At 35.7% G+C, this 24,875-nt stretch overlaps 1 protein-coding gene across 1 annotated transcript in view; it reads left to right on the top strand.

Moving 5' to 3' along the window:
- FRAS1 (Fraser extracellular matrix complex subunit 1) overlaps positions 1-24,875 on the top strand; it is a 483,962-nt gene that overhangs the window by 400,964 nt on the left and 58,123 nt on the right. Inside the window, exons 47-53 of the mRNA XM_012552056.2 lie at positions 3,046-3,170; positions 4,487-4,627; positions 5,373-5,600; positions 13,213-13,326; positions 19,991-20,141; positions 22,171-22,330; positions 24,361-24,529. Of these exons, the coding sequence (XP_012407510.1) occupies positions 3,046-3,170; positions 4,487-4,627; positions 5,373-5,600; positions 13,213-13,326; positions 19,991-20,141; positions 22,171-22,330; positions 24,361-24,529 (1,088 nt within the window). The remainder of the gene's footprint in view (positions 1-3,045; positions 3,171-4,486; positions 4,628-5,372; positions 5,601-13,212; positions 13,327-19,990; positions 20,142-22,170; positions 22,331-24,360; positions 24,530-24,875) is intronic.

Below are 24,875 nucleotides of genomic sequence, written 5' to 3'. Positions count from 1 at the left end.
ATATTTTAGCAAAAAAGTATGGCTTTTTATTAGATAACATTTATATGATTAAAAGTAATCCTGAAGCCAGGAATCACATTACATGCAGAGTGTATAAAATGTGTTATGATGACATTGCAGGATGCATATTATTAGGGAGATCAGTTGATGTTGTCTGCATCTTTTCAGTTTCAGTGATTTTCCATCTTAAGCTCATTTTTTCTGAGTTAGCCAACACCAAATCAAAAGTGCCTCTTTTTATTCTTTATGGAACAAATGTATTTTCCATTTGTGCCTGTGGGTGCCCTAAATCCATTAAAATCCATCCCTAAACTGGAGCTCAGATGTTGCTAAGGCATTTTTTGGGATTGGATTATTTGCCCTTGTTGATGTCAGCAAAAAACCCAACTTAGCTCTTTCATAAAAAGCAAAGGAAGTCCTGTTGATTTAAATGTTCCCTATATGATTCTAACATCAGCAGCAGTTCTTTTTATCATTAAAGAAACAAAAAACACCACCACAAAACAGTTTATATTCACATCTCTACTTGTCATTAACCATTTCTTAAGAAGATAGAGCAGCCTCTTGCTCTGCTGGGGCATTAGCTTCCCGATGAGGCATTTTATATTTTTTGTGTTTGCAGCATCAGCTCTTAACAGGCTGGAACTGAAATGGTCTATCTTATAGATTTCTGTCTAACCCTGCAGGGCAAAGCTCTATGTCTCTTAGAAAATGTAATAACATCAGCCTGACAGCATTGAGACTTCCAATGTTTTTGAAGTTTAGAATGTTAGAGCTAGAAGATCTTAGGGATCATCTGGGAGAAGCCCCTTATTTTATAAATGATTCCAAAGCCCAGAGATAGGAAATGACTTATTGAATGAATGTCAAGTCTGAAAATAAATGACCAAAAGTCATAGAACTTATGCAGTTGTAGTTAACTCTGAAAATACCAAAGAATTCACACAGGTTATCACAACTCAAAGAAATGAAATCGAATAAAAATAAAATAAAACCAAAGGGTTAACAGCAATCATAAGCAAAAAGCTTTCTTTATAGATAGCAAAATAAGATTAATCAGTAATTTGTAGTCCAGTCTGCTGAAACATAGAACATGTGAAGAATATTAGAATCAAATATATCTGCCAATCACAACATAGCATTCTCACTCTTTTCATTGTTGTTTGCTTGCATTTTGTTTTCTTTCTCACTTTTTTCCCCTTTTTGATCTGATTTTTCTTGTGCAGCAAGATAATTGTATAAATATGTATACATATATTGGATTTAACATTTAAACATGTTTAACATATATTGGACATATGCCTTCTAGGGGAAGAGGCGGGGGGGAAGGAGGGGAAAATTTGAAACAAAATTTTGCAAGGGTCAATGTTGAAAAATTATTCATGATACATTTTGAAAATAAAAAATAAATTATTATTATTCATTATTATTTATTCACATTATTATTTTAACATATTTTTAAATAAAAAAAGAACAAATAGAATACATAGATCCGTTTTAGTGAGTCTAGATATTAATGCATGTAACAATGTAGCTTTGACAGTATAAGATAACAGCAAAAATGAGACAGATTTGATTCATAGTAGGGTTTCATAACTAGAATATGGTTCCTGCAGGTGTTTGAGCCCAGGGATCTCCTGGTGTGGGTGCAAAAAATAGTTTGGGGATTTTGCCATGGCCGAGTTCTTGCAGTGGATTTGTGCAAAGAATTGTTGTTATACTAAGCACAGCTTCCTTATTGGGTTTTAGCTCTGGAAAACATGGTGTCTCATAGTAAAAAGACAGGTGTTCCTGGCATGGGAAACCTGACAAAAAGTCAAACATGACCAGTTGGTATCCGAGTTAGGAGACGGGTCTCTAAGTTGCTAGTCTAATGACCCATCATTAGCCCAACGTTCAATTTCTCTTTTTGAACAATGCATCTTTCAATATCACCTAGAACTATCCATCTTGACTCCCAGACTGATTTGTCACCTGTGTGTCAAGTTCAAGAGCAGTCAGCCACAGCAAGAAGAAAAATGTGTTATGAGCTTGGATTACAATGAGAAGTGTGAAGGTTCTAATATGAAGTAGATTATGGTCCCTTGACACACTGCCCAGGTCAAATCATGTCTGGAGTTTTGTGCCCAAGAAGGCATCGCCAAGCTGGGACATTCTAGAGAAGGGAAGCCAGGATGGGGAAGGAAGAGTGTCTTATGAGTAAAATCAGAAAGAACTGAGGATCGTTATCAAAGAGAAGTCCAAAGGGAGAATGGTAGCTGCTCAGGTATTGGAAGGGTTCTCACTTACAAGGGAGCTTGCATTTTTCTGCTTTGCCACAGAGGAGGATTAGAATGAAAGCACAGAAGGTTTAAAAAGACAGATTTGAATCTAACATAAGAAAAGAAGGAAGGAAGGAATAAAGGAAGAAAAATTCCTTGCATATTGAGCTTTTCTAAAGTGAAATGGTTTGCCTTGGGAAATAACGATTTTCTCCTCACTGGAGGTTTTCAAAGAAAGGTAGGACCCCACTTGTTAAGAAAATTATAGAAGGAAAAAGCTAGGGGGCACATATCACAAACTACAATGACTTGAAGTCAGGAAAGCCTGAGTTCAAATTCTGCTTCAGTCACTTAATAGCTGTGACCCTACATGTCATTTTATTTCTTTGTGCCTCAGGTTTTTTTTTTTTTTTTGCTGTGAAATGGGGATAATAATAGAACCTTTCTCTCAGGGTAGTTGTGAGAATCAAATGAGATAACCTGTGTAAAGAACTTTGCAAACCTTAGAATGTTCTTTTAAATTGTTATAATTATTATTTCTTGTTCGGATGTGATTTGAACTCTGAGGTCTCTTTCAGCTCAGAAATTCTGTCTCACCTTGCCCATATGTCTGCAGTCCAAATGGAAGACTGTCACATAATATAAATTATTAATGAGATATTCTCTTATCTTAATTTCTGGAGTGTGGGGAGGTGTTGACCATCATTTCTCTTATCAGTTCTTTTTCTTTCTTTTGCTTTGTCTTCACTCTTGATTATTTAGTGTTCTTGTCCCTTTTTGCCAGGCATCCAGATTAGTTCCTTCACTCAAGCAGACCTAACTGCTCGAAGCATCCAATACATCCACACCAGCGAGGTGGAAAAACACAATGATGCCTTTACCTTCACAATCTCCGATGGAACCAATCTAGTGAGTGACGGAATTCTTTCTCTCTTAAAGCATAAGTAGTTTCACCAGCCACATTTTTCTGCTCAACATTTTACTGGATTCAGGTGCGCATTCTCTGCAAGAACAGTTTCACAAGCAGCTACAGCCAGAATATTCATATCTGGTTCAAATTCCATTTTCAAGACTGAAATTGCTGTCTTTACAGATTAATAAAACAGGACTTGTGCTCTACTGGAATAGGCTTTAAGAACCCAGGATTATTGGGCATGGTGGGAGAGTGAATAGAGTGTTGAGCCTGGAATCTGGGAGACCGGAGTTCAAATTGAACTGCAGACACTTACTAGCTATGCAACTCTGAATAGGAATAATAATAGTACTATATCCCAGGGTTATTGTAAGGGTCAAATGAGATAATAATTGTAGAACTTAACACAGTGACTGGCACATAATAGGTGCTGTATGAATGTTAACTATTATTATTGTTAATATTATTATCACTATAATCTGTAGTACCTGCTGCTAGAAGGCTGCAGTTGGCAGTTTGCTTGAGTTTGAGAGTTCTGAGCTACAGTGGGCATTTTTAAATGCTTTAAATATGGCACCAAGGTGGTAGGTAAATACCTGAGGGGGCATCAGATTGTTTAAAGAGGGGTGGATCAGCTTCTTTTGGAGAAATGAATGCTGATTAGGAGTGGGATGGGACCTATGAGCAGACACTGTACTTTCAACCTGAGCAAAATAAGAAGAGACAGAGACCGACAGAGATATTTAGAAATTGAATCAGAGAGAGATTCAGAGAGACAGATAGAGGAAGACAGAGACAGAGATATTCAGAGATTGATTCAGAGAGACACAGAGAGATTTAGAAAGACAGACAGAAGGAGAGAGGGAAAAGATAGGAAGAGGGAGGGAAGGAGAAAGAGAGAGACAGACAGAGAAGGGGAGAGAAGGAGGAAGAGAGGGAAGGGAAGGAGGAAGGGAAATAAACACAAATGAAAACCCAGGATTACCTTCATACCACAAGGACTACCCACAAAAAAAACACTATATTAGTGCCTTAGTGAAAGGTGGTGAGTGATAAAAGACCATTTTCTTTAGCTTCTTCTGGATCCATAGTGAATTCTCCCTGAGAATGGGCAGATTGAGCCATGAAGACTGCCTTTAAAAACTTCTTTGTGGGCTTATGCATAGTGAGTTTTCTTGTGTTCCTTCTTCCTAAGTTCCTTGTCCTATTAATTATGGTAGAATCCCTATGATGGGTTGGGAAGGAGGGGTGGGGGGGGAAGAAAAGGGTGAGAGAAGAAAAAAAATGCCCTATGCTTTCCTCCTCATTTTAGGTGAGTCAAACTTTTCATATCACCATTAACCCTGTGGATGACTCACTACCCATTGTACAAAACACAGGAATTCGAGTGCAGGAAGGGGTGAGAAAAACAATTACAGAATTTGAGCTTAAAGCCGTTGATGCTGACACAGAGGTAAGGTCAAATCTTGTCTTGTGATGCTGAGAGAGATGACGTATATGTGTGTATGTATTTGTGCATGCACATGTATGTTGTTTTGTGTTTGCCTATGTCTGTGTTTGGGGAGAGTCAAGGGAGTCAAGAGAGAAAAGGGAGCTGGTGGTACTCACTTTTCAGGTTAAAAATCATTAAATTTATAGTTATAATTTTCAATCAGGAAGTTACAAATATGTGACCAAAACTAATTATTTCATTATTTCTCTTATTTTTTTTGGAAAGCATGAAAAGTAAACACATTCAATAAACATTTGAGGAAGGATATTATAAACTAGAGGTGACCCAGGATGTTAGTAGGCTTCAAAGTGATGTCTTGCAGAACCTGGGAATGAGAGACTGGAAAGGAGAAGATTTGGGAGAGTTGTGGTAGCTCCTTTAAATATTTAAGATTGTGAGCTCCTTGAGATCAGGGATCATCTTTTAGTTTTCTTTCCTTCTCTAGCTCTTAGCACAGTGTCTGGTACATAATAGTCTTATGAGGAAAAGTCAATTAAAGGATTATAAATTCATTATTAAAGGGGAAAGTAGTTAAAGCCATTTTTTCTTGCTTTCCCCTTTTATACCTATAAGGAAATCTCAATGTTTATTTGATAAAGACCCAAGGATTTTTTTTTTATTCTTCGTATAACTCAGGTAAAACAACATTATCTCTCCACTTTCCTGGGCTCCATTTCTCTTTCCCTCTCCCTTTCTGTCTCCACAGGCAGAGTCTGTCACATTTACTGTGGTTCAGCCCCCACGACATGGCACTATTGAACATATCAGCAATGGACAACATTACCGTCAGACCTCTACCTTCACCATGGAAGACATCTACCAGAATAAGATCAGTTACAGCCACGATGGCAGCAACTCCCTCAAAGACCGTTTTACCTTTACTGTTTCTGATGGGAGCAATCCCTTTTTCATTGTTGAGGAAGCAGGAAAAGAGGTAAGAAGAAAAAAGTCTGATTATGGATGCTAAGGACTGATTCAGGGCTTTCCCCTCTCCGTTTCCTTCCTTATGGCCAATGTTTCCCTTTCTTGTGACCCTCTCTTGCCCCTCTGGAGCAATCCTTCAGCTGTATAAATAGTTTGCATTGCCAGAACATATCTTCTAAAATTAGTGGATTAAGTTATAAGTATGAAACTAGCAAATTTCCTTCCTTTAATGGATTATTTTGTCTGAATAGCTAGTTTTTCAGCAGAAATTATTGGGTGCCCCATAAGCCTTCACTCTTTCTTTATCTTCTATGAGACCATCATTCTTCCCTCTTTGCATTTCTGGATATAACATAGAAGAAGCAATATTACTAATTCCCAGGTACATTTTCTACAATGCCACCAAGAAGAAAAGATGACTTTTTTGGCTGTTCTTCAGCATAGTCCAGAATGAATGACTTTGTTTCATTCTTATAATCTCTTTGGCTTTTGACATTGTCAACAACGGCCCCTTTCTCTTGGATATACTTCTACCTTGCTTACATGACGGTGCCCTTCCTGTTTCTCCTTCCTGTCTGTTCTTCCTCCTCAGGTTTATTGGTTTATTATCATCCTTTTCCTATCTCTTAATTCTCTGTCTGTCCCTGTTTTTCTCTTTTTAAAATGTCTCTCTTAGTAAGTTCATCACCATCAGTGGTTAATTATCTCTATGCATATGACTCATGTACCTCTCTCCCACATTCTAATTCTATATCACCATCTACTTATTGTATTTCTACTGATGTCCCCTGAGTCTTCTCAAGTTCAGCTTATCAAAAATGGGAATTGTCATCTTCCTCATTAAACCTCTACCTTCCCTAACTTTCTCTATTTTTGTTGAGAACACCAGTCACCCAGATTTACAACCTTACAGTCATCCCGATGCATTTCCTTCACTTTTTGCCTCATCAGTTGCCAAGTTTTGTTGATTCTCCTTCTACAAATTACCTGACATCTGTATCTTTCCCTGAATTCAGGCAGCCAACACGCCATTTCAGTCAATGTCTCACTTAAATTATTGTAGTAACTTCCTAACTGGTCTCTCTGTTGCCTTCTCTCCTTCTCTCATCTAGCAAAACTGTCAAAATAATTTCCATCAAGCACAGGTCTGACTTTGTCCCTCTACTCCTCAAGAAACTCTCAGTTGTTATAGAAGAAAATCTAGCTTGATCTCTAAAGCCTGCCACAGTCTGGCTTCAGCCCACTTTTCCAGTCAAAGTCAACAAGTTTTTATTAACCCACTGCTGGAGAGCATTGGAAATAGACCAAGGTGCTGAGAATATAGGGTATATATATTGTCTGAAAAAAAAAAATATATATATATATATATATTTTCTGACTATAAGAAAAACATTGGATTCATTGGAGCAAATAACTTTTCCAGAGCATGAAAAACTTATCTTTTTTAAAATGATATTTTAGTCTTTTCTCAATTCTTCCTTCTCTGGAGGTGGATAGCATATTTTATCATTATTCTTTGATCATTGTATTGCTGAGAATAGGTAAGTCATTCAGGGTTGATCATCTTACATTTTTACTATTACTGTGTACAATATTCTCCTGGTCCTGTTCACTTTACTTTGTATCAGTTCATGTAAATAGTTCCAGGTTTTTCTGAAATCATGCTGCTCATTATTTCTTATAGCACAGTAATATTCTATGGCAATCATGTACTACAACTTGTGCAACCATTCCTCAGCTTATGGGCAAGAAGAGCCATGGCAGGATTATCTTATATCATACTCTTTATGTGCTCTGTGTTCAAGCCAAATTGGCCTATTCACTGTTCCCCAAACTCTGTGTTCTATCTCTCTTTGAGTTTTTAAATTCCTTCTCATCTCTACTTTTCGAGTGTTTCTCGTTCTTTAAGGCTCAACTCAGGTGCAACCATCTCTGATCCCCCCTTTTTAACTCCCTTAGCAATTAGTCTTTCCCCCTTCCTCACCATATCTTATATTTGCTTTTTCAATGACATGACAACTTCACAAGCATTTATTAAGCACTTACTATGTACCATGCATTACACTAAGTGCTGTTGAATCTTAAGAGAACATAAGCTAAATAATAAGCTAAACAGATGCATCATTTTTTCTTGTGTTTGCGTCCACAACACAAAGCACAATGCCTTGCCCTGATAAGTGCTTTTTTGAAGAGAGAGACAGACAGACAGATAGAAGACATACACACACACAGAGACAGAGACAGAGAGAGAGATAAAGAAAGAGACACAGAGAAAGAGAGGCAGAGAGAAAGAATGTGTATGTGTTAAATTAATCTGCATTTGACATGCAAGAGAAGGAACACCTGCTATATCTTCTGTAGAGCAATCAGCCTGGGAATGGGTTATACTAAGTTAACCTTGTGTTCCAGTAAAATCTCCTGGGATTCTCTCTGCTATTTGAACACCTGCATTGTCATTACTGATCAATCACTGGTTTCATTTTCCTTTCTTTCCTAGTTTGCAGTTTTTCCTCAGTTGGTTTGTTTTTCAAAATACTAGAATGACTCAGTATGTGGCAATAAGGGGTCTATTTTCCTCTGGTTAGCAAGGGGAATTCAGTGGGTTTCCTGGGTGATTCTGAGAGATGAGAAAGAGTGAAAATTAAAAATTTGACTGTTCGACATGACCACAGAAGAAGTCATTCTATGCAGCTTATAATCCTATCATTTTTAGCATACTTTGATACCTGAATCTATCTCTGATTTCCTCAGTGCGGTTGTTCACTCACAGTCCATTTCCATTTTCTCATCCTGTGTGAATGACTCTAGTCCATGTTCATCTGTCATGCCATGGGTCTTTCTTTAGATCTCTTCAAATTATGTATCTATCATTGGAGCTCTCGGGCTGATCCCGTGAAGTCAATAAGCATTTGGCACCTACTATGTTCCAGGCACTGTGCTAAGCACTGGGGGTACAAAAAAAGGCAAAAAAGATTCTTTCTAGATCTCTTGTCCATGACCTTTTCAGTCCTTCATCTCCCTACTGATATACTTTATGTCATTTCTCCTATACAAATCTTAGTTAATATACTATAGCCTATTTACTCTTGTCATAGACCTTGCTATGTTGCCCTTTGTGTGACTTACAACTTTAATGTTTTTCACACTGTGGTGTGCTATTGCTCATAACTATGCAGTATCACTGGATGAATAATGGAACTTATTAAAACTTCTGTGCAGTTTTCCTAAATGTAATCAAGCCCACTCTCCTCCTATTCATTTTGAATCCAGTTCACCATCAGCCACAGTTTCTAGCCCAGATCTCTTCCATGACACTGAAAAACACATCTTCATCTTTTATGGTCTTCATGATACTAATTAAAAGATGATTGAATAAAGTCATCTTTATTGTTTAAGGAATCTTGTATGATCTTAATATATGCAAAAGAAACGTGCTTGAAGGATTTTTAAGACATCATTTTGTTTACTGAATCAAATGCTTTTATATCATCATCAGACTATAAGCATTGTAAGATCACGTAGATTGCCTTTTGATCAATTGTGTGGTTTCACAGCTATGTCCTTGCCCCTTTTCATATCTTCATAAAGGAGACTCCCAATGTATGTGTAGATTATGCTCATTAAAATTTTATAAATATAGGCTAGCCGCCATATGATATTTTCTTGATTATTTTGTCAGTAATAATCTTTTTTTTTTAATACATTCAGGCCTCTTCTTTCAGTTATTTTGAGATTCATTTCCTCAGGGCTCTTAAAATTGAATTGCAATCAGCGTAGACATATTTACTTGTTCTAGTCATACTCTTTTTTTTTAATTTTTATTTTTTGAGTACCATTTATACTTCCTTATGCACCACATTGGGAATGATAATGTTCAAATGGCTTTAACTCTTCTTGATGGAGAAAAGAGTTCATTATAGAATTCTTCACAGATCCTTTTCAATTTTTCCACTTTTTACTACCTCTTTTTCAGTGTCATTCTCAAATGCCTTCAGAATAATCTAGATTAGTTGTATTTCTGCAAACTTTCTATATGCTCACCTTTCCTTATTCTTCCTCTTTTTTAGCAGTTGATTTGCAATCATTACAATTCCTTAGGAAATTGTTAATAATAGGTTTCATTTCTTTCTATCCATTTTTCGTTATTTATCATCAATAGCTTATTTAAATAGGTCAGGTAAGAGTTACTTCTGTTCCATATATCTTCTTCTCATTTTTATTCTTTCTTATAATTTGGTAATAATTGATGGCAGCTGGTAGCAGAGTGATCTGGTCCTGGAGTCAGAAAGAGCTAAGTTTAAATTTGGCCTTAGATACTTCTTAGCTGTATGATCCTGAGCAATTCCTTCCTCTGTAAAATGGGGATAATAATAGCAGCTACCTCCCAAGGTAGTTGTTAGGATTTGTAAAACACTGAGCATGGTGCCTGGCAGATTGTAGGTACTATATAAACATATATTTGCTTCGTTTTCCCCTTCTCTGCTTTTGACAAGTCATTGGTCTGTTTGTACACAGATAGTTGATTCAGAAGTAACAGCCACTCAGTATCATTTTCTGTGTGCTATAAAAGTTTCATTTTTTTAGTGTGCTGTGTTATCACCCTGTTCAGTGTTGGCTTGCTGACCATTTCTTAAAGAAAATATTCCTAGCAAAGAAATAAAGCCTATGTATAACCTCCAAGCTTTTGTGTTCTCCCATTTTTTTATGCTTATAGCTATTTTCAAAGCACTTTTCACCAGCCTCTCCTGTAGCTACTTTTGTATTGAAGTTTCCAAGGAGAAAAATATATATAGAGATTTGATTTAGAGGGTTTTATCAAGGTTTTATTTTTAACGAATTTCTCCATTTTTTTCCTATAATACATATTGGTTTATGTTTCATCATTTTTAGTCCTACAAGTCAAAATGACCAAGTGTGCTACCAGTTGATGTTTCTTGTCACCACTGGATATGTGCTAAAAACCAAGCCCACCAACATGGAAACATCATGAGTCAGGGAAATATCTCTAGTTTTAAAAACAGAGAATGTGGAATCAAATCTTGGCTCTGCCATTTACTATTTGGACAAGTAAATTATTTCTCTCTCTTTTTTATCCTGCAGCAATTGGGGTTAAGTGACTTGCCCAGGGTCACACAGCTAGGAAGTATTAAGTGTCTGAGGTCAGATTTGAAGTCAGGTCCACCTAACTTCAGGGCCAGCACTCTGTCTACTGCACTATCTAGTTGCCTCATAACTTATTTCTCTTAACTCATTTTCCATATTTGCAATAGTAGGACATAAAACTTTGATGGTCTCTGAGGCTTCTTCTATCTCCAAATCAATTTATTTTATTTTATTTTTATTGATAGAATAAAACAACCATTTCCATTAACATAGTAAGATTAAAAATGATTTTATGTAAAATTGATATACAAAATTATCAGTAATTTTTTTTATTCCTTCAAATCTGTGGTCCTACTCATAGACCGTATGAGTCATCTTTCCATTTAGCTTCAAGTTCATTTTGTCTTCTATTTCCAACTAAATATTGGAAACAGAAATCATCATTTAATGAGAATGTCAAGACTGATGTGATTCAGTTACCCTAGTAGTGTCTACTCATTGATCAATGAACATGGATCACCTATTGGACTCCGAATAACTAAGTGTTTATTCAAGGTCAAAAAAATTATGGGATTCTTAGTAATCTGTTATCCTCCTTTCCACTGCTCTTTCATTGACCTAAATTGAGGATCTTTTTTGTATTTTTTTTGTTCCTTAAGTTGTTATAGGCATCCCAATAGTGATGAATGAGCTTTTTAATACTGAAATCTAGAGTTGGAAGGGAAGCCTCAGAGGCAATCTCGATAGAAAGGCTGGGGAAAGTTAAGTGGCTTACCTGAGGTCACATAGGTAGAAATGATAAGAGGCACAGTTTGGTTGCCCTTTGGGCAAAGTTCCAAATTGCTCTCCAGAATAGTTAGATCAATTCACAACTCCACTATGAGTGCATTAGTGTCTCAACTTTTCCATATCCTCGCCAACATTTATGACTTTCCTTTTTTGTCACGTTGGCCAATCTGATAGATGTGAGGTGGTATTCAGAATTGTTTTAATTTTCATTTCTCTAATCAAAAATAATTTAGAACATTTTATCGTGTAGCTATAGATAGCTTTGACTTCATCTGAAAATTGCTTGCCTATATCCTTTGACTATTTAACAACTGAGAAATAGATTGTATTCTTATAAATTTAAGTCTATTCTCTATATATTTGAAAAATGAGACTTTTCCTGGTTTTCTGCATTCCTTCCATTCTTGATTGCATTGGCTTTGTTTGGACAAAACATTTTTAATTTAACATAATCAAAATGATTTATTTTATATTTCATAATGCTTTCTAGCTCTTAGAAATTTGATCTTCTAATTTAGTTATGATGTCACCTTTTATGTCTAAATCATGTATCCATTTTGACCTTATGGTATGGTATGAAATGCTGGTCTATATATAGTTTGTGCCCTGCTGTTTTCTAGTTTTCCTAACAGTTTTTGTCAAATAGTGAGTTATTATCCTAAAGGCTAGGGTCTTTGGCGTTATCAAACACTAAGCTTCTATGGTCATTGACTATTGTGTCTTTTGTATCTGGTCTATTCCACAGATCAACCATTCTCTTTCTTTGCCAGTACTAGATAGTTTTGATGATGAGATCTGGCCACCTTCCTTTATATTTATTTTTTTCATTAATTACTTTAATGTTCTTGATTATTTTTTTCTTCCAGGTGAATTTTGTCATTATTTTTCTAGCTCTAGGAAATAATTTTTGGTAGTTTGATTGGTATGGCACTAAATAAGTAAATTAGTGTAGGCAGAATTGTCATTTTTATTATATCAGCATGGCCTACCCTTGAGCAATTGATAGTTCTTCCAGTTGTTTAGGTCTGATTTTATTTGTGTGAAAAGTATTTTGTTATTGTGTTCATATAGTTCCTGGGCTTGTCTTGACAGGTAAATTCTCAAATACTTTATATTGTTTACAGTTATTTTAAATGGAATTTCTCTTCCTTTCTCTTGCTGCTGGGCTTTGTTGGTCATATAAAGATAGATCTTTTTTTTTAGAGACAAGAAAAAGCTTATTTCAGGGGGAAAAAGAAAGATTTCCTCAAAGAAATTTTACATTGTTTTTTCAATACTAGAAAGACTAGAATTTAAGAATATCTTGAAGCATTGTCAATTGATTTAGGGCATTTTTAATATATAGGGATAGTAGAATAAAGTAAAATTGCAATATTTTTACATTTATTGATATGCTTGGACCTTTAAGTATTAATAATAGTTCCGGTTAACTTCTTATGAGAGGATATTGTGATCTATAAAAAAGGGAAATATTTAATATCCTTGAATGATACTAAAAACCACGCAAAAAAATCCGATGGTTAAAAACTTCAATGAAAATGGAAACCCCATGAATATGTATCTTTGGTTCTTCTTGTCCCAAATTTGCTATTGTCTTCATTACAGAATGCAAGCTGGTAATCTTAGTTCTATTTTCTGTTCCCAAAGCTCCATTTCAAGAGTCCCACTTTTCTCCCATCTTGACTATGCAATGTTTTTGGTGCCTATGAATGATGGCTTCCTTCCTTTAGATTGTGACAGCAGCACCCCAGCGATTTAGAGTGGACATCCTTCCAGTGGATGATGGTACCCCAAGAATTGTCACCAATTTGGGTTTGCAGTGGCTGGAGTATATGGATGGACAGGTAAGCCCTTCCTAGCTCTGTGTGCTTAACTTAATTTACTTGAGTTACTTTTTCTTTCCTTTAGTAGCTACTTTACTATGCAAAGAGTGACTTCTGGGTATACAGGTGTGAAGCCTACCCAACTCATCAAAAATGTATGTTCTCCTGAAAATGAACATCTGGTGAACAACTTAAATCCTTGTTGTCCTACTTAAGGAGAAAGTTAAAGGATATGAAAAATTACTTCTCTCCATGATTTATTAGAGGAAAATAAAGTTCTCCTAGATAGATAGAAGAAAGACTCCAAGAGGTGAAAGACTTTGAAGAGACAGGAAAATCAAATCTAGGGTCAAATAATGAGACCATGATATAGAAGATGAAGAAATGCTGAACCCCTTGACCTGTAGGAGAGGAATGTGGTATTTCCTGCAGGGTTTGGAATTGGAATGTCATGGGAAAAAAGCATTCTCTTCTCCCCCATAAGACAATAAGGACAAGTATCTATGTTGTAAGAAGATTTTTAATAGCTAGGGACAGTCTGCATAGGGGCACATGTCTCCCCAAATATGCAGTCCTTTTAAATTATTTGACAGCCTTCAGAAACTTTTAAGTTCTAGTGACTGTGATCCATTTCACATGAAATTGGATGATAAAATAAGGCATTCTTTATGGCATTAGAGAAGGATTAAAGAGAGTCTTTAGTAAGAAAGGAAGATGCATGTTGTTGATTTAGTCATGTCCAACTCTCCATGGCCCCATTTGGGGTAGTGGACAGAGCACTGGGTAGTGCTGCCCCCAAAATGGGCTGTCTTGAGAGATAGCAGGTTTTTCCATCTTTAAAAGTCTTCAAACACACACTGGATGACCAACCACTTGGTCTCCGTGCCATAGTTGTGTAATCCTGGTTGTTTTGAAATTGTGTATGGATTGGACTAGGATCCTTCCAATTTTTGGTTTCTCTGAGTTCTATCTTCTGTCTTCTCTTAGGTCAATCAGATCTTAACTTTCAAGCAAATTTATCTCTCAGGAGGCAAAAGAAGTAGATAAGTGAATTTAGTAATCAGCTTAGAAGGGAGAGAACCTGTTTGATGAAGGGAATCCAGAGAATTGTTGAGAGGACATGTTAGTGAAAAAAGAGAATCGGACATGTGCCATAAACTGGAAAAACAGGTTACATGAAAGGGAGTTGAGAAGGAATGGAAGAAAGTTGTACATGACAACATGATTTGGAACTGGTGGCTGGAAAGTGAGGTAGATGCTTGGTTCTGGGCAGTGGTTATCAATGAATACATATTTATTAAGCACCTATTCTAGACCAGGCTTAGCTCTGGAGATACCAAAAAAAAAAAAAAAAAAGACAAAAAGATAGTTCCTGTCCTCAAAGAGCTTACAATCTAATAAGGTACAGGGAAAAAAACTCTGGAATCTGAAAACCTGAGTTCAGATCTGTTTTTACATGTGCTGCTTATATAATCTCAGGCAAATTAAAGCCACTGGGCTTTAGTTTCCTCATCTAAAATGGAGGAAAGAGATAAGAATTGAACTATATGTTCTCATAGATCTTCCAGATGTAAATCTATCATTCTTTGGGGGAGAAAGTGACACTCCTAGACCCATCAATAATGTGAATGTTGAGTAGTTTTATTTTTAATAGTGGTGATATGTTTGTACTTAATAATACAACTCCCCCCAAAAGAATAAGATACTGGAATGGGAAGATTATTGTATTTGGAGTCAAAAGATCTGTTGAATCTCAGTTTTGCCATTCTGGGTTTTTTTTCTGAGCTTTAATTTTATCCTTTATGAAATTAAGCATTTGCTCTGGATGGGTAATGGTTATTACAGATCTAACAATTGCAACCCAAAGCAAAGACTCAAAGAAAATAAAAAAGAATTTTTGACAAGGATTTTATGAATAGATAAACATTGTTCCTTTGGAACACACAACCATACATCCAAGCTTAAATTTTTTATACAGTTAATGGCTCTACTTGAAGTTTTTTTTTTTTGTTTTGACTAAAGTGCAAACTCTGGCTCATGTTATTTTTTAGAAAAACCTAACTAAGGTTCAACTCACAAAGATGCATAAAGAAGGGATTTTCTTCAATAAGGATATTTATACAGTGCCAGTTACTATAGATACTCTTAAAATATTCTATACTTGCTGGTCATTAATGGTATCAATTTAGTAAGTGTTTTGAGTTCTTATTGTAGTCCTAGTGACTATATCTATCCAGATATAAAGATCATATCTTTTATTAGAAACTCTATGACTATTATAGTGGTCATGTCATTTGTGGCTCATAAATGTCTTTACCACAGATTAAGGAAAGATAATTTAAGATTCATTAGACTCCCTGAAGACTATGATTAAAAAAAGTCTGGGGATTATGTCTCAAGAATTCATAATTTATGATATGGAGCCAATACATAAAACTACTTTTTATCTTGATGGGCTAAAAAATATCTTTAATTGAATGAACATCAAAGGAAGAGGTGGTTGCTGAGTGATGATGCTAAAGGTAGGTTTGCCTCTTCTTCCAGGACCAGTCATGGGCTATGAGCATGTCCAAGTCTAAAGAAAATGACCAGGAATGCTGGATTGTGAGTAGGGAGTATGGTCTCAATGAAAGCTAGATGGAAAAAACCAAGCGAAAGATCTTTAAAATGAAGGGAATCTTGTTTGCTATGATGTGGTGCTCCCAAAGGGCATTTTGGAAAGGATGGGACATGGTTCATGAGTTGGGAGGGCTGAGGAGGAGGATGTGGATGAGAGCGTGGGGAGTGGAGGTTTTGTTCAGGTCAATGAGTGAAGGATACTGGAGAGAATATGCAGAGAGGGTATTGGCAGATAGATATAGGTGTAGAAGATGAATAATGATGATCATTGTCTGAAAGGAGTTTTTTGGTGGATCAAATGGAACATATAGGGGTTGAGTCTGCATTCATCCTATTCATCCTAGTGTATGTCTGAGATGAAAATAATTTAACAGGCCCTCCCAGGCTGTCAGAGAGCATTGTTCAGGGCCTGAATCCAGATCATTCTTGCCATCCATTCCCTTCACTGTGGCTGAGGGAAAGCTACATAGGTGGGTTTTGCAGCAGTCATACAGCCCTGGCCAAGCCTGATGACTGATTATAGTTTTATGTAACTATCTTTATCTCACTTTTAAAGATGTGAATTAAATCAAAATTAAATCAGTCAAACAGACTGAAAGAACTGGGAGACTTTCAACTAAATAACTACAAGATAGAAGTAAAAGGTGCAGAAAAAGGGAATTAAAACACTTCACTGGTTTTCTCAGTGTCTTGGAGAAAAAAATTTATCCATACCTGTTAGCAGGGAACACCCTTGTCTTCCTGTTCACAATGTTTTCTTTCTTCTCTTCCATCAGAGTCCCTCTATCCATACTTCTTCAAAGCTTAAAGCAAAAGCTCCTCCTCCCAGTAATGTGGGCTCCCAACTCAGAGCTCCTTTTTGTGTCTCTATTTCTATTTCTATCTTTCTGTCTTTCTCTGTCTCTGTCTCTCTCTATCTGTCTCTGTCTCTCTGTCTCTCTCTGTCTCTCTCTGTCTTTCTTAGGATGGGGAGAAAAGAAATCTATCTCTCCAGGCTTGGAATTCCCAGGATTTCTACTTAGGTCCTGGATATCTTCCTCAAACCCCCAAAAGGGCTTGATCTTCAAAGGTAAAAGACCAAGGGCTTGGTCCTCAAAGTTACCATGGAAAGTTTTCTTTGAAGGTGAGAAGAGAGGAGTTTGGGGATAGTAGCAGTAATCCAAAAACAAAAGAAAGAAAGAAAAATAATATCAATGAAATATTTAAAAATATACAGAAAAAAGTTCAGAAAACAAGCAAACCATTGTGGATGTTACTACTATGTTAAGTTTAACATATATGTGTGTGTATAGTGCTATGTGTATATATGTATATGCACATGTGTATACATACACGCACATGGATGTGTGTATATTGTATGTAATAGAATGATGGTTTTTTTATAAAATCTTTTTTTCACTTTTTTGTACTTGGAAATGTTCTTTTTGTTGATCATTTTCTGTTTCACAATAAAACATTTATAAACTATGTTTGAAATAGGTGAAAGAACAAAGAGGAAATGAACCACTAGCTTGGGGCCAGTAGTGTAATGTTAATAGATGGGAAAGAAAAGGAAACTACTCAGTTCTCATTTTTATTTTGTCTTTCCTGTCAAAGAGAATGATCTTCTGACTGGAAAGGGCAGAACAAAAATGGTTAAGGGGAAATTGAAGCCTAGTTTAGGTGAAGAGTTAGAAGAGAGCCCCTGGGTGCTTGAAATGAATTCAAATCTTCTAGCCCAGACAAATTCTCCCCAGGATACCAAAAGAACTTGCAGATGTGATCACTGAACTACTTTCAGTAATCTTTTCAGAATTGTGGGGAAAGGAAAAGCTTTGGAAGACTGAAGATACAGTGGGCAGGTGTCCTAATTAAAATTTCAGAAAGCAAGAAGTTAGATTCTGGAAACTGTAGACAACAATTTTGACACTGTTCCAACCCTACTACTTTGAGGGAGAAGCTATAGTCACACTGACCCAGTATACTTGGCTGGCTTCACAAGAACAAGTCATGGTGGACAAATGTTGTTTCCTTTTTTTTTTTTCTTGGGAAGATTAAAGACTTCTTGATAAAGAGATTGTAGTAGATACCATCTAGATGGATTTCAGGAAAGCATTTAGCTAAGGCTCTCACAATATATTTGTAGAGAGGGTAAAGAAGCATACTATGAATAATGTATGTTACTATTAAGTGGATTTCTAAAGATAGAGAAACTGTGTTCAATGAATACTTAGGTGACAGAGCTGCAAGAAATTGACATTACTGTGAAGGACAAAATTAGGATCAATAGAGATCCTTATAGACTATAGGAGAATGGATTAAATCTAAGAAAAAGAAATTTAATATGTGAATGCATGTGTAATGGAAAATGGGTTCTGTTTAAGAAGATGAAATTTAATGTATGTATGTGTTTATATATAATATGTATATATAGGATGGAGAATGATTTTTAAGTGTAAGAAGATGAAATTTAATGTGTGTGAATGTTTATATATATATATATATATATATATATATATACACACACACATAATATGGAGAATGGGCCAAGTCTAAAAAGATGAAATTTAATATGCGTATAATATACACATATAATGTAAAATCCTTCACAAGTTCAAAAAGTCAGTTGTACAAACCCAAGATGGAAGAGAAGTGACAAGGCAACATGCTATTCATTTGATAAAGGAACTTGGACACATTTTTCACTTTTGTTAAGCCTTAGTTTGGCATTCTTTACCCCACACAATTGCTGTTTAGAAAGCTCCTTGTACATTTTAAGATACTGTCTGAGAATTTTCAACTTCTTTGTCCTCATCACTATTACTCTGCCTGTTCATATCACAACCAGAGTTTTAAGTTTGCTTCTAGACACTGAACTTTAAGAGAGACCATGGCAAACTGGAGTGTATTATGGGGGGAAAAGGAAAAGAACAGATATTTACTAATTACTTTACAAACATTATCTCATTTGTTCTTTAAACTCATGTTACATGAAAAAGAATTGAAGGAAATAAATATGTGTATATGTGTAGTGTGCATAAAATATACACACATCTGCATGCATGTGTATTTAATTTATTATGTATGTATGTTATCTGAAGGAGAACTGACTCTGCTATCATGGATTCTGTCAAATGATTTTGCTTCAGTTTTTCCTATATAAAATTTTCAAAAGAATAGAAGAGGATTTAGACTTATTCTCTGTGACTACAGAGAACAAAACCAGGAGTAGTGGGTAAAAATTAAAGAAGGATATTTATCTCAATATAAGATGAACCTTTTGCCTAAGAGTTCATTTTGTCATTGTTCAGTCGTTTCAGTCATGTCCAAGTCTTCATAACCCCATTTAGGGTTTTCTTGGCAAAGATACTAAAGTGACTTGTCATCTCTGTCTCCAGCTTGTTTACAGATGGGGCAAACAAAGTTAAGTGACTTGCCCAGGGTTACACAACTAGTAAGTCTTTGGGGCTGGATTTGAACTCAGATTCTCCTGATTCCAGGCCTAGCATTATATCTCTGCACCACCTAAGTTGCACCACCAAGGGCAATAGCCTGAGAATTAGAAATATCTGAAAATGAAATGGGTTACCTTAATGAGCTAATTTCCATCTAGAAGCAAGGTCTTCATTTCAAGTTAACAGAGACATTGTAAGAGGGTTTCATACATCAATTGTCTTTAAATTCTATGATTTCTGAAATTCTTTCGGACCCTAAAATTCTACCATTAATAATGGGTAGCTGGGTAAAGAGCCATCCATTGAGTAGCCTGGAAGAAAGAAGGGAGGATTATTAAGTTTCTACTGTATACCAGGTGCTTTGCATGTATGATATTCAATCTTCACAACAATTTTGGGGGTGCTATTATTATTTCCACTTTACAAATGGGGAAATGGAGGCAGACAGCAGTCAAGTGACTTAGACTGATCCTACAGCTAATATGTTTCTGACCCTGAATTTCAACTCAGGACCTCTTGACTTTAGGCCTAGTATTCTATCCAGATGTTCCATCTGGATGCCTTAAAAAAGGAGACAAGAAGCCTATTTAATTTTCTTTACAAGAATGAAATTTTTGGGGTTTGTATTCTAGGCAACCAACTTGATCACCAAGAAAGAACTACTGACAATGGACCCAGATACGGAGGATAAACATCTTGTCTATGAGATAACAACTGGACCCAGACATGGCTATGTGGAGAATAAACTTCACCCTGGCCAAGCTGCCACAACTTTTACCCAGGGTAGGCAACTGGAGGTCAAGAAGCTCCATGTCCCCCAGCCTTAGGACTTCTCCTGATCCAAGGACTTTTTCCATCTATACGTCTAGTAGCCTATTGACCATATATTCATTTCTGAGCTTCTGATGAGCCAGTTTATGTATTTTTAATATTTCCATTTCTCCTGTAATCTTTACCTGTGACCTAATATCCTCCTTCCTCTCTTTCCTAGCTGCTTTTACATCATGGGTATTCTTACACTAGACTCCATAAACTTTTAAAAAATGGCTAACTGTATTTTAATAGAAGTAATTTCCTTTACAGTTGTCTATATTTTGTTTTATGTATTTAAAAGCATTATATTAAGAAGGGACTTATAGTCTTCTCCAGTAGCCCCTGTAGCCAAAGGAGCCAAGATACACAAAACATGAAGAAGTTTCAATGTATGCATCAAGGGCCTGATAACAGGGCTTTGGGAATTTATTTCTTTCACATTCATCTTTTACATCTTTTCCTTTGTTTACCGTGGCCTGATTTAAAGATATTTTTGTTCTCCCAAGAGGGTTACTTTTCTGCCTACCAAAAACACAAATGATGTGGGTTTTTTCCATTCCTAAGAAAAGCATTTTTATAAAATCACAATAATTTTTTTTAAAAACCTCCTAAAAACACAAATAATTTTGGGGTTTTAAATTTTTTAATTTTAAGGTATTTTATAATCTCTTTAGAAACAATATTTTTAAATTTTTATTTGTAATATTAATTTTTAAAATTTTCTCCCTTCCTCACCAGCCATTGAGAAGGCAAGTAGTATGATATATTCTACATGTGAAATCATGTAAAATCTACATCCATATTAGCCATGGGGAAAAAAAAAACCTAAGAAAAATAAAGGGGAAAAGTTATACTTCAGTTTGTAATTAGAGTTCATCAGTTCTCTCTAGAGGTAGATAATATTTTGTTATACACATTTTAAAAATTAAGAATAATGCTTTTAAAGAATGCTTTAAAATATTAATTCAACAAAGATTAAGTGTGTACTTACAATGTGCAAGGCATAGAAATTATGTGGAATTTTCTAAATTCTAAGAAAAGCATTTTTATAACCTTCTTAAAATCATAATACTTTTTAAAAATATAAATAGTGTTTTTTACTTTTAAGAAAAGCATATTTTTATGTTTAAAATGACTGTACATGTATAACCTATATCAGATTGCTTGCTGTCTTGGGGAGAGAGGAGGAAAGGGAGAGAGGGAGACAAAATTTGAAACTTAAAATCTTACAAAAATAAATGTTGAAAACTACCTTTACATGTAACTGGAAAAACAAAATGCTGTTGTGAAAAAACTAAGAAAAGCATTTTATAATTTCTTAAAAAACACTTTTTCAGTAACCCTTTTAAAATATCAATTTTTTAGTTTTTAAGAAAAGCATGTGACAATCACTCTTTATTATTCACTCACCGGAAATATTTTGATGTTCTTAATTATTTCCACTAAATATATTCAGTTAAACAACCATGCTATATGTTAAGTGCTGAGAATATTAGGATGAAAACATAACATGGTCCTTGCTCTCAAGGAACTTACATTTAAAGTGGATATAGTATGTACGTGGTCAAAGGTACAAATGAAATACTCTAGGAAAATTTGAGAAATTGAAGAATTTTTTCCATTTGGAAAAGGTAAAGTGGAATGGTTGGTGGAAGAAGATAGTGTGGGGAATTCGGGGAACCAAAAAGTATCATCTTCCTGTATCTTGGAGCAAGGGTGAAGATGGAAATGGAGGCTGGTCAAGTTGGAGCTGCTTGTATAGAGCTAATAACTCCTGTTGTATGCTATTTTCTTCTTTTTTCCAGGTTCTGTGATTCCCTATCACTATTAGCTGAGACCCCTCTTGCCTAAGCTATTTTATTTTGATTTTAAAATTCTATAGAATACTTTCTTTTTAAGAACCGCTGACCTTTTGTACCACAATACTTTTTGCAAGTCATTCAAAGAAATAGAGTTGAACAATGCTTGAACTGACTCATGGATGGTCTTTTCCCCACAGAGGACGTGAATTTGGGTTTGATACGTTATGTGTTACATGAGGAGAAGATGCACGAGACAATGGACAGCTTTCAGTTCCTAGTTAAAGATAGCAAACCCAATGTGGTCAGTGACAATGTCTTCCATATCCAGTGGTCCCTGATCAGCTTTAAACATACCAGGTACAATTATTATTTTGTTTCCCCAAATGGAGGAATCTCAGGGAGCCTTGGAAATCAACCTTAAGCCAAACAATTAATCAGTATTTATTAAGAGCCTATTCTGTTCCATGTACTCTGCTAAGTTTTCTGAGGGCCATTCCATTCATGTGACATTCATGGAATTTTTGTTCACATGTATATAGGTTTTGGTGGCTCATGGATAGAGTGCCAGGCCTAAAGTCAGAAAGTCTCATTTTCCTGAGTTCAAATCTGGCCTAAGGTACTTACTAGCAGTGGGCAAGTCATTTAATCCTATTTGTCTAAGTTTCTCATCTGTAAAATGAATTGGAGAAGGAGATGGCAAACTATTCCAGTTATCTGTGCCAAAAAAAAACAAAACACCCAGATAAGGGTCACAAAGAGTCATATCTGACTGAAATGAATGCACATATGCACACGAACATACAGGTTTTGGTTAGAATTAATCTTTTAAAGCTGGTTTCAAAAAAATTTCATAACCTAAACATAAGCATTAGCCTATGGGGTTAAAAGCCCAACATATTTGTGTCCTTCCCATTCCTCTGTCCTTGGTGCTGAGTTTTTCAAGAGGATTTGTGAAACGGGGATGAATTTTGAGGCTGCAGATTTCCCTTATTATGACAACAGGAGAAAGTAGAGGTATGCTGATTAATGTATATCAGGTATAATCCAAATCTTTCAGAGTGAATAAGAGATTGTGATGTTTGAATCATTTTGTGGGAATAGTGTTGAAAATGTACTTGTAAGCACTAAGTGTGAAATCAGAATGTAAGGAAATGAAACTTGCAGAATAATTAATACCATGGACTCCAGATATGGCCTATATCCTTCATCCATGTGCACTTACAGAAGAGCAACTTGCAATAAAATCTATAATTGAAACTCTGCAATATTGTGAGGTAATTTGACCCTTTGTTGTGTTTCTCTAAAATAATTTTCCCTGTCCTGAATTAGATAAAATTGGTCATTTGGAGAAATAACAACAATTGGAGCATTTTGCATGGCTAAACAATGGTAGGAGTTGTAATAATCATCCTGAGGAGGTGAATGAATCCCCCCAGAGTTTGATTTCTAGGTCACTGTCCATCAGGTGAATCCTGTAGCAATATTCAGAATCTCCTGAAACCATTTCTCAGGTCATCCTCAGGGGTAAATATGAAAGAAGCAGATGGAAAATATTTGATCCATGTACTGATCTTTGCTGCAGATCTCTAATGTAAAAAATGAAGATACAGCACCTTTTTCATTTTAACTTTTATCTTTTAAAATAATATAACTAATAATAAATATTATAAGTAATAAGTCTGTTATAAAAACGTTTAAAAGTCACTACTTAAAATTTTGTTATAAATCTCCAGCCATCTAAATATTTGGGCTATTAAACAATTCAACTTTACTTTTCCCCAAGTCTAGGACCTTTCCACAGCTTATTCCTGGCCTGCTCCATGCTATTCCATATATGAATCAGAGAAAACATATTTTATTTGTCTTCTTAATACTTCTCACTATTTTCTGGGCTCTCCCTATGACACATTTTTTGCTCGGGTCAGATAATCTTCAGTGTGCAGACTGACAAGCGCACGTGTGCTAACTTTCTGCTAATCTCCTTTAAGTATAGAGGTTTATAACATCTCTGCATTTTGTTGTTCAGTAACATCAGTCATATATGACTCTTTTCAACCCCATTTGGGTTTTTCTTGACAAAAATGCTTGAGTGATTTGCTATTCCTTTCTCCAGTTCATTTTTCTGATGAGGAAACTGAGGTAACCAGGGTTAAATTACTTACCCAGAGTCACATAGCAAGTAATTTGTCTGAGGCCAGATTTGAACTCAGGAAGATGAAACTTTCTGACTCCAGAACCAGCATTTTATCCACTGGGCCACCTAGCTGCCTGTACCAATATCATCACAGGTCCAACTAAAAAAATTCAGAATGTGCATGATTCTTAAACAGATGTGTGTAATGACAATATGTAATGAAATTTATGGCCAGTTTTTCTTGTGTTTCAAGTTACAATGTCAGTGAGAAGGCTGGCTCTGTCAGTGTCACCGTGAAGAGAACTGGGAACCTCAATCAATATGCCATTGTCCTGTGTCGCACTGAACAGGGGACAGCCATCTCTAGTTCCAACCCAGGCTCAAAACATGGACACCAAGACTATGTGGAGTATGCTGGCCAGGTGAGTGTATAAGGATGGCAAGAATCTCATTCTTGATCTTGAGCTGCAAGAGTGGTCCTCACCATCATTGGTCCCTTTCTCCATTTTCTTTCTGACACTCCTGCTCTCTCCTGGTATCTTCCATCTTTTCCTGTTCTCCTTCTTCACTCTCCGGTAATCATTTACTAGATTGTTAGTTTATAATTGATGTCATAAGGTGTTTTTCTTTTATTTTTAACATTTGTTTTATATTTGTTTTTAAAACTTTTGAGTTTCAGATTCTCTCCCTTATTCCCACTCCCAGCCCCATTAAAAAACCACATGTACAATTATGCAAAACATTTCCATAAAAGTAATGTTGTGAAAG

This window comes from Sarcophilus harrisii, chromosome 6, assembly GCF_902635505.1.
Source record: "Sarcophilus harrisii chromosome 6, mSarHar1.11, whole genome shotgun sequence".
Taxonomy (NCBI): Eukaryota; Metazoa; Chordata; class Mammalia; order Dasyuromorphia; family Dasyuridae; genus Sarcophilus; species Sarcophilus harrisii.
This window is presented reverse-complemented; position numbering and strand designations above follow the sequence as displayed.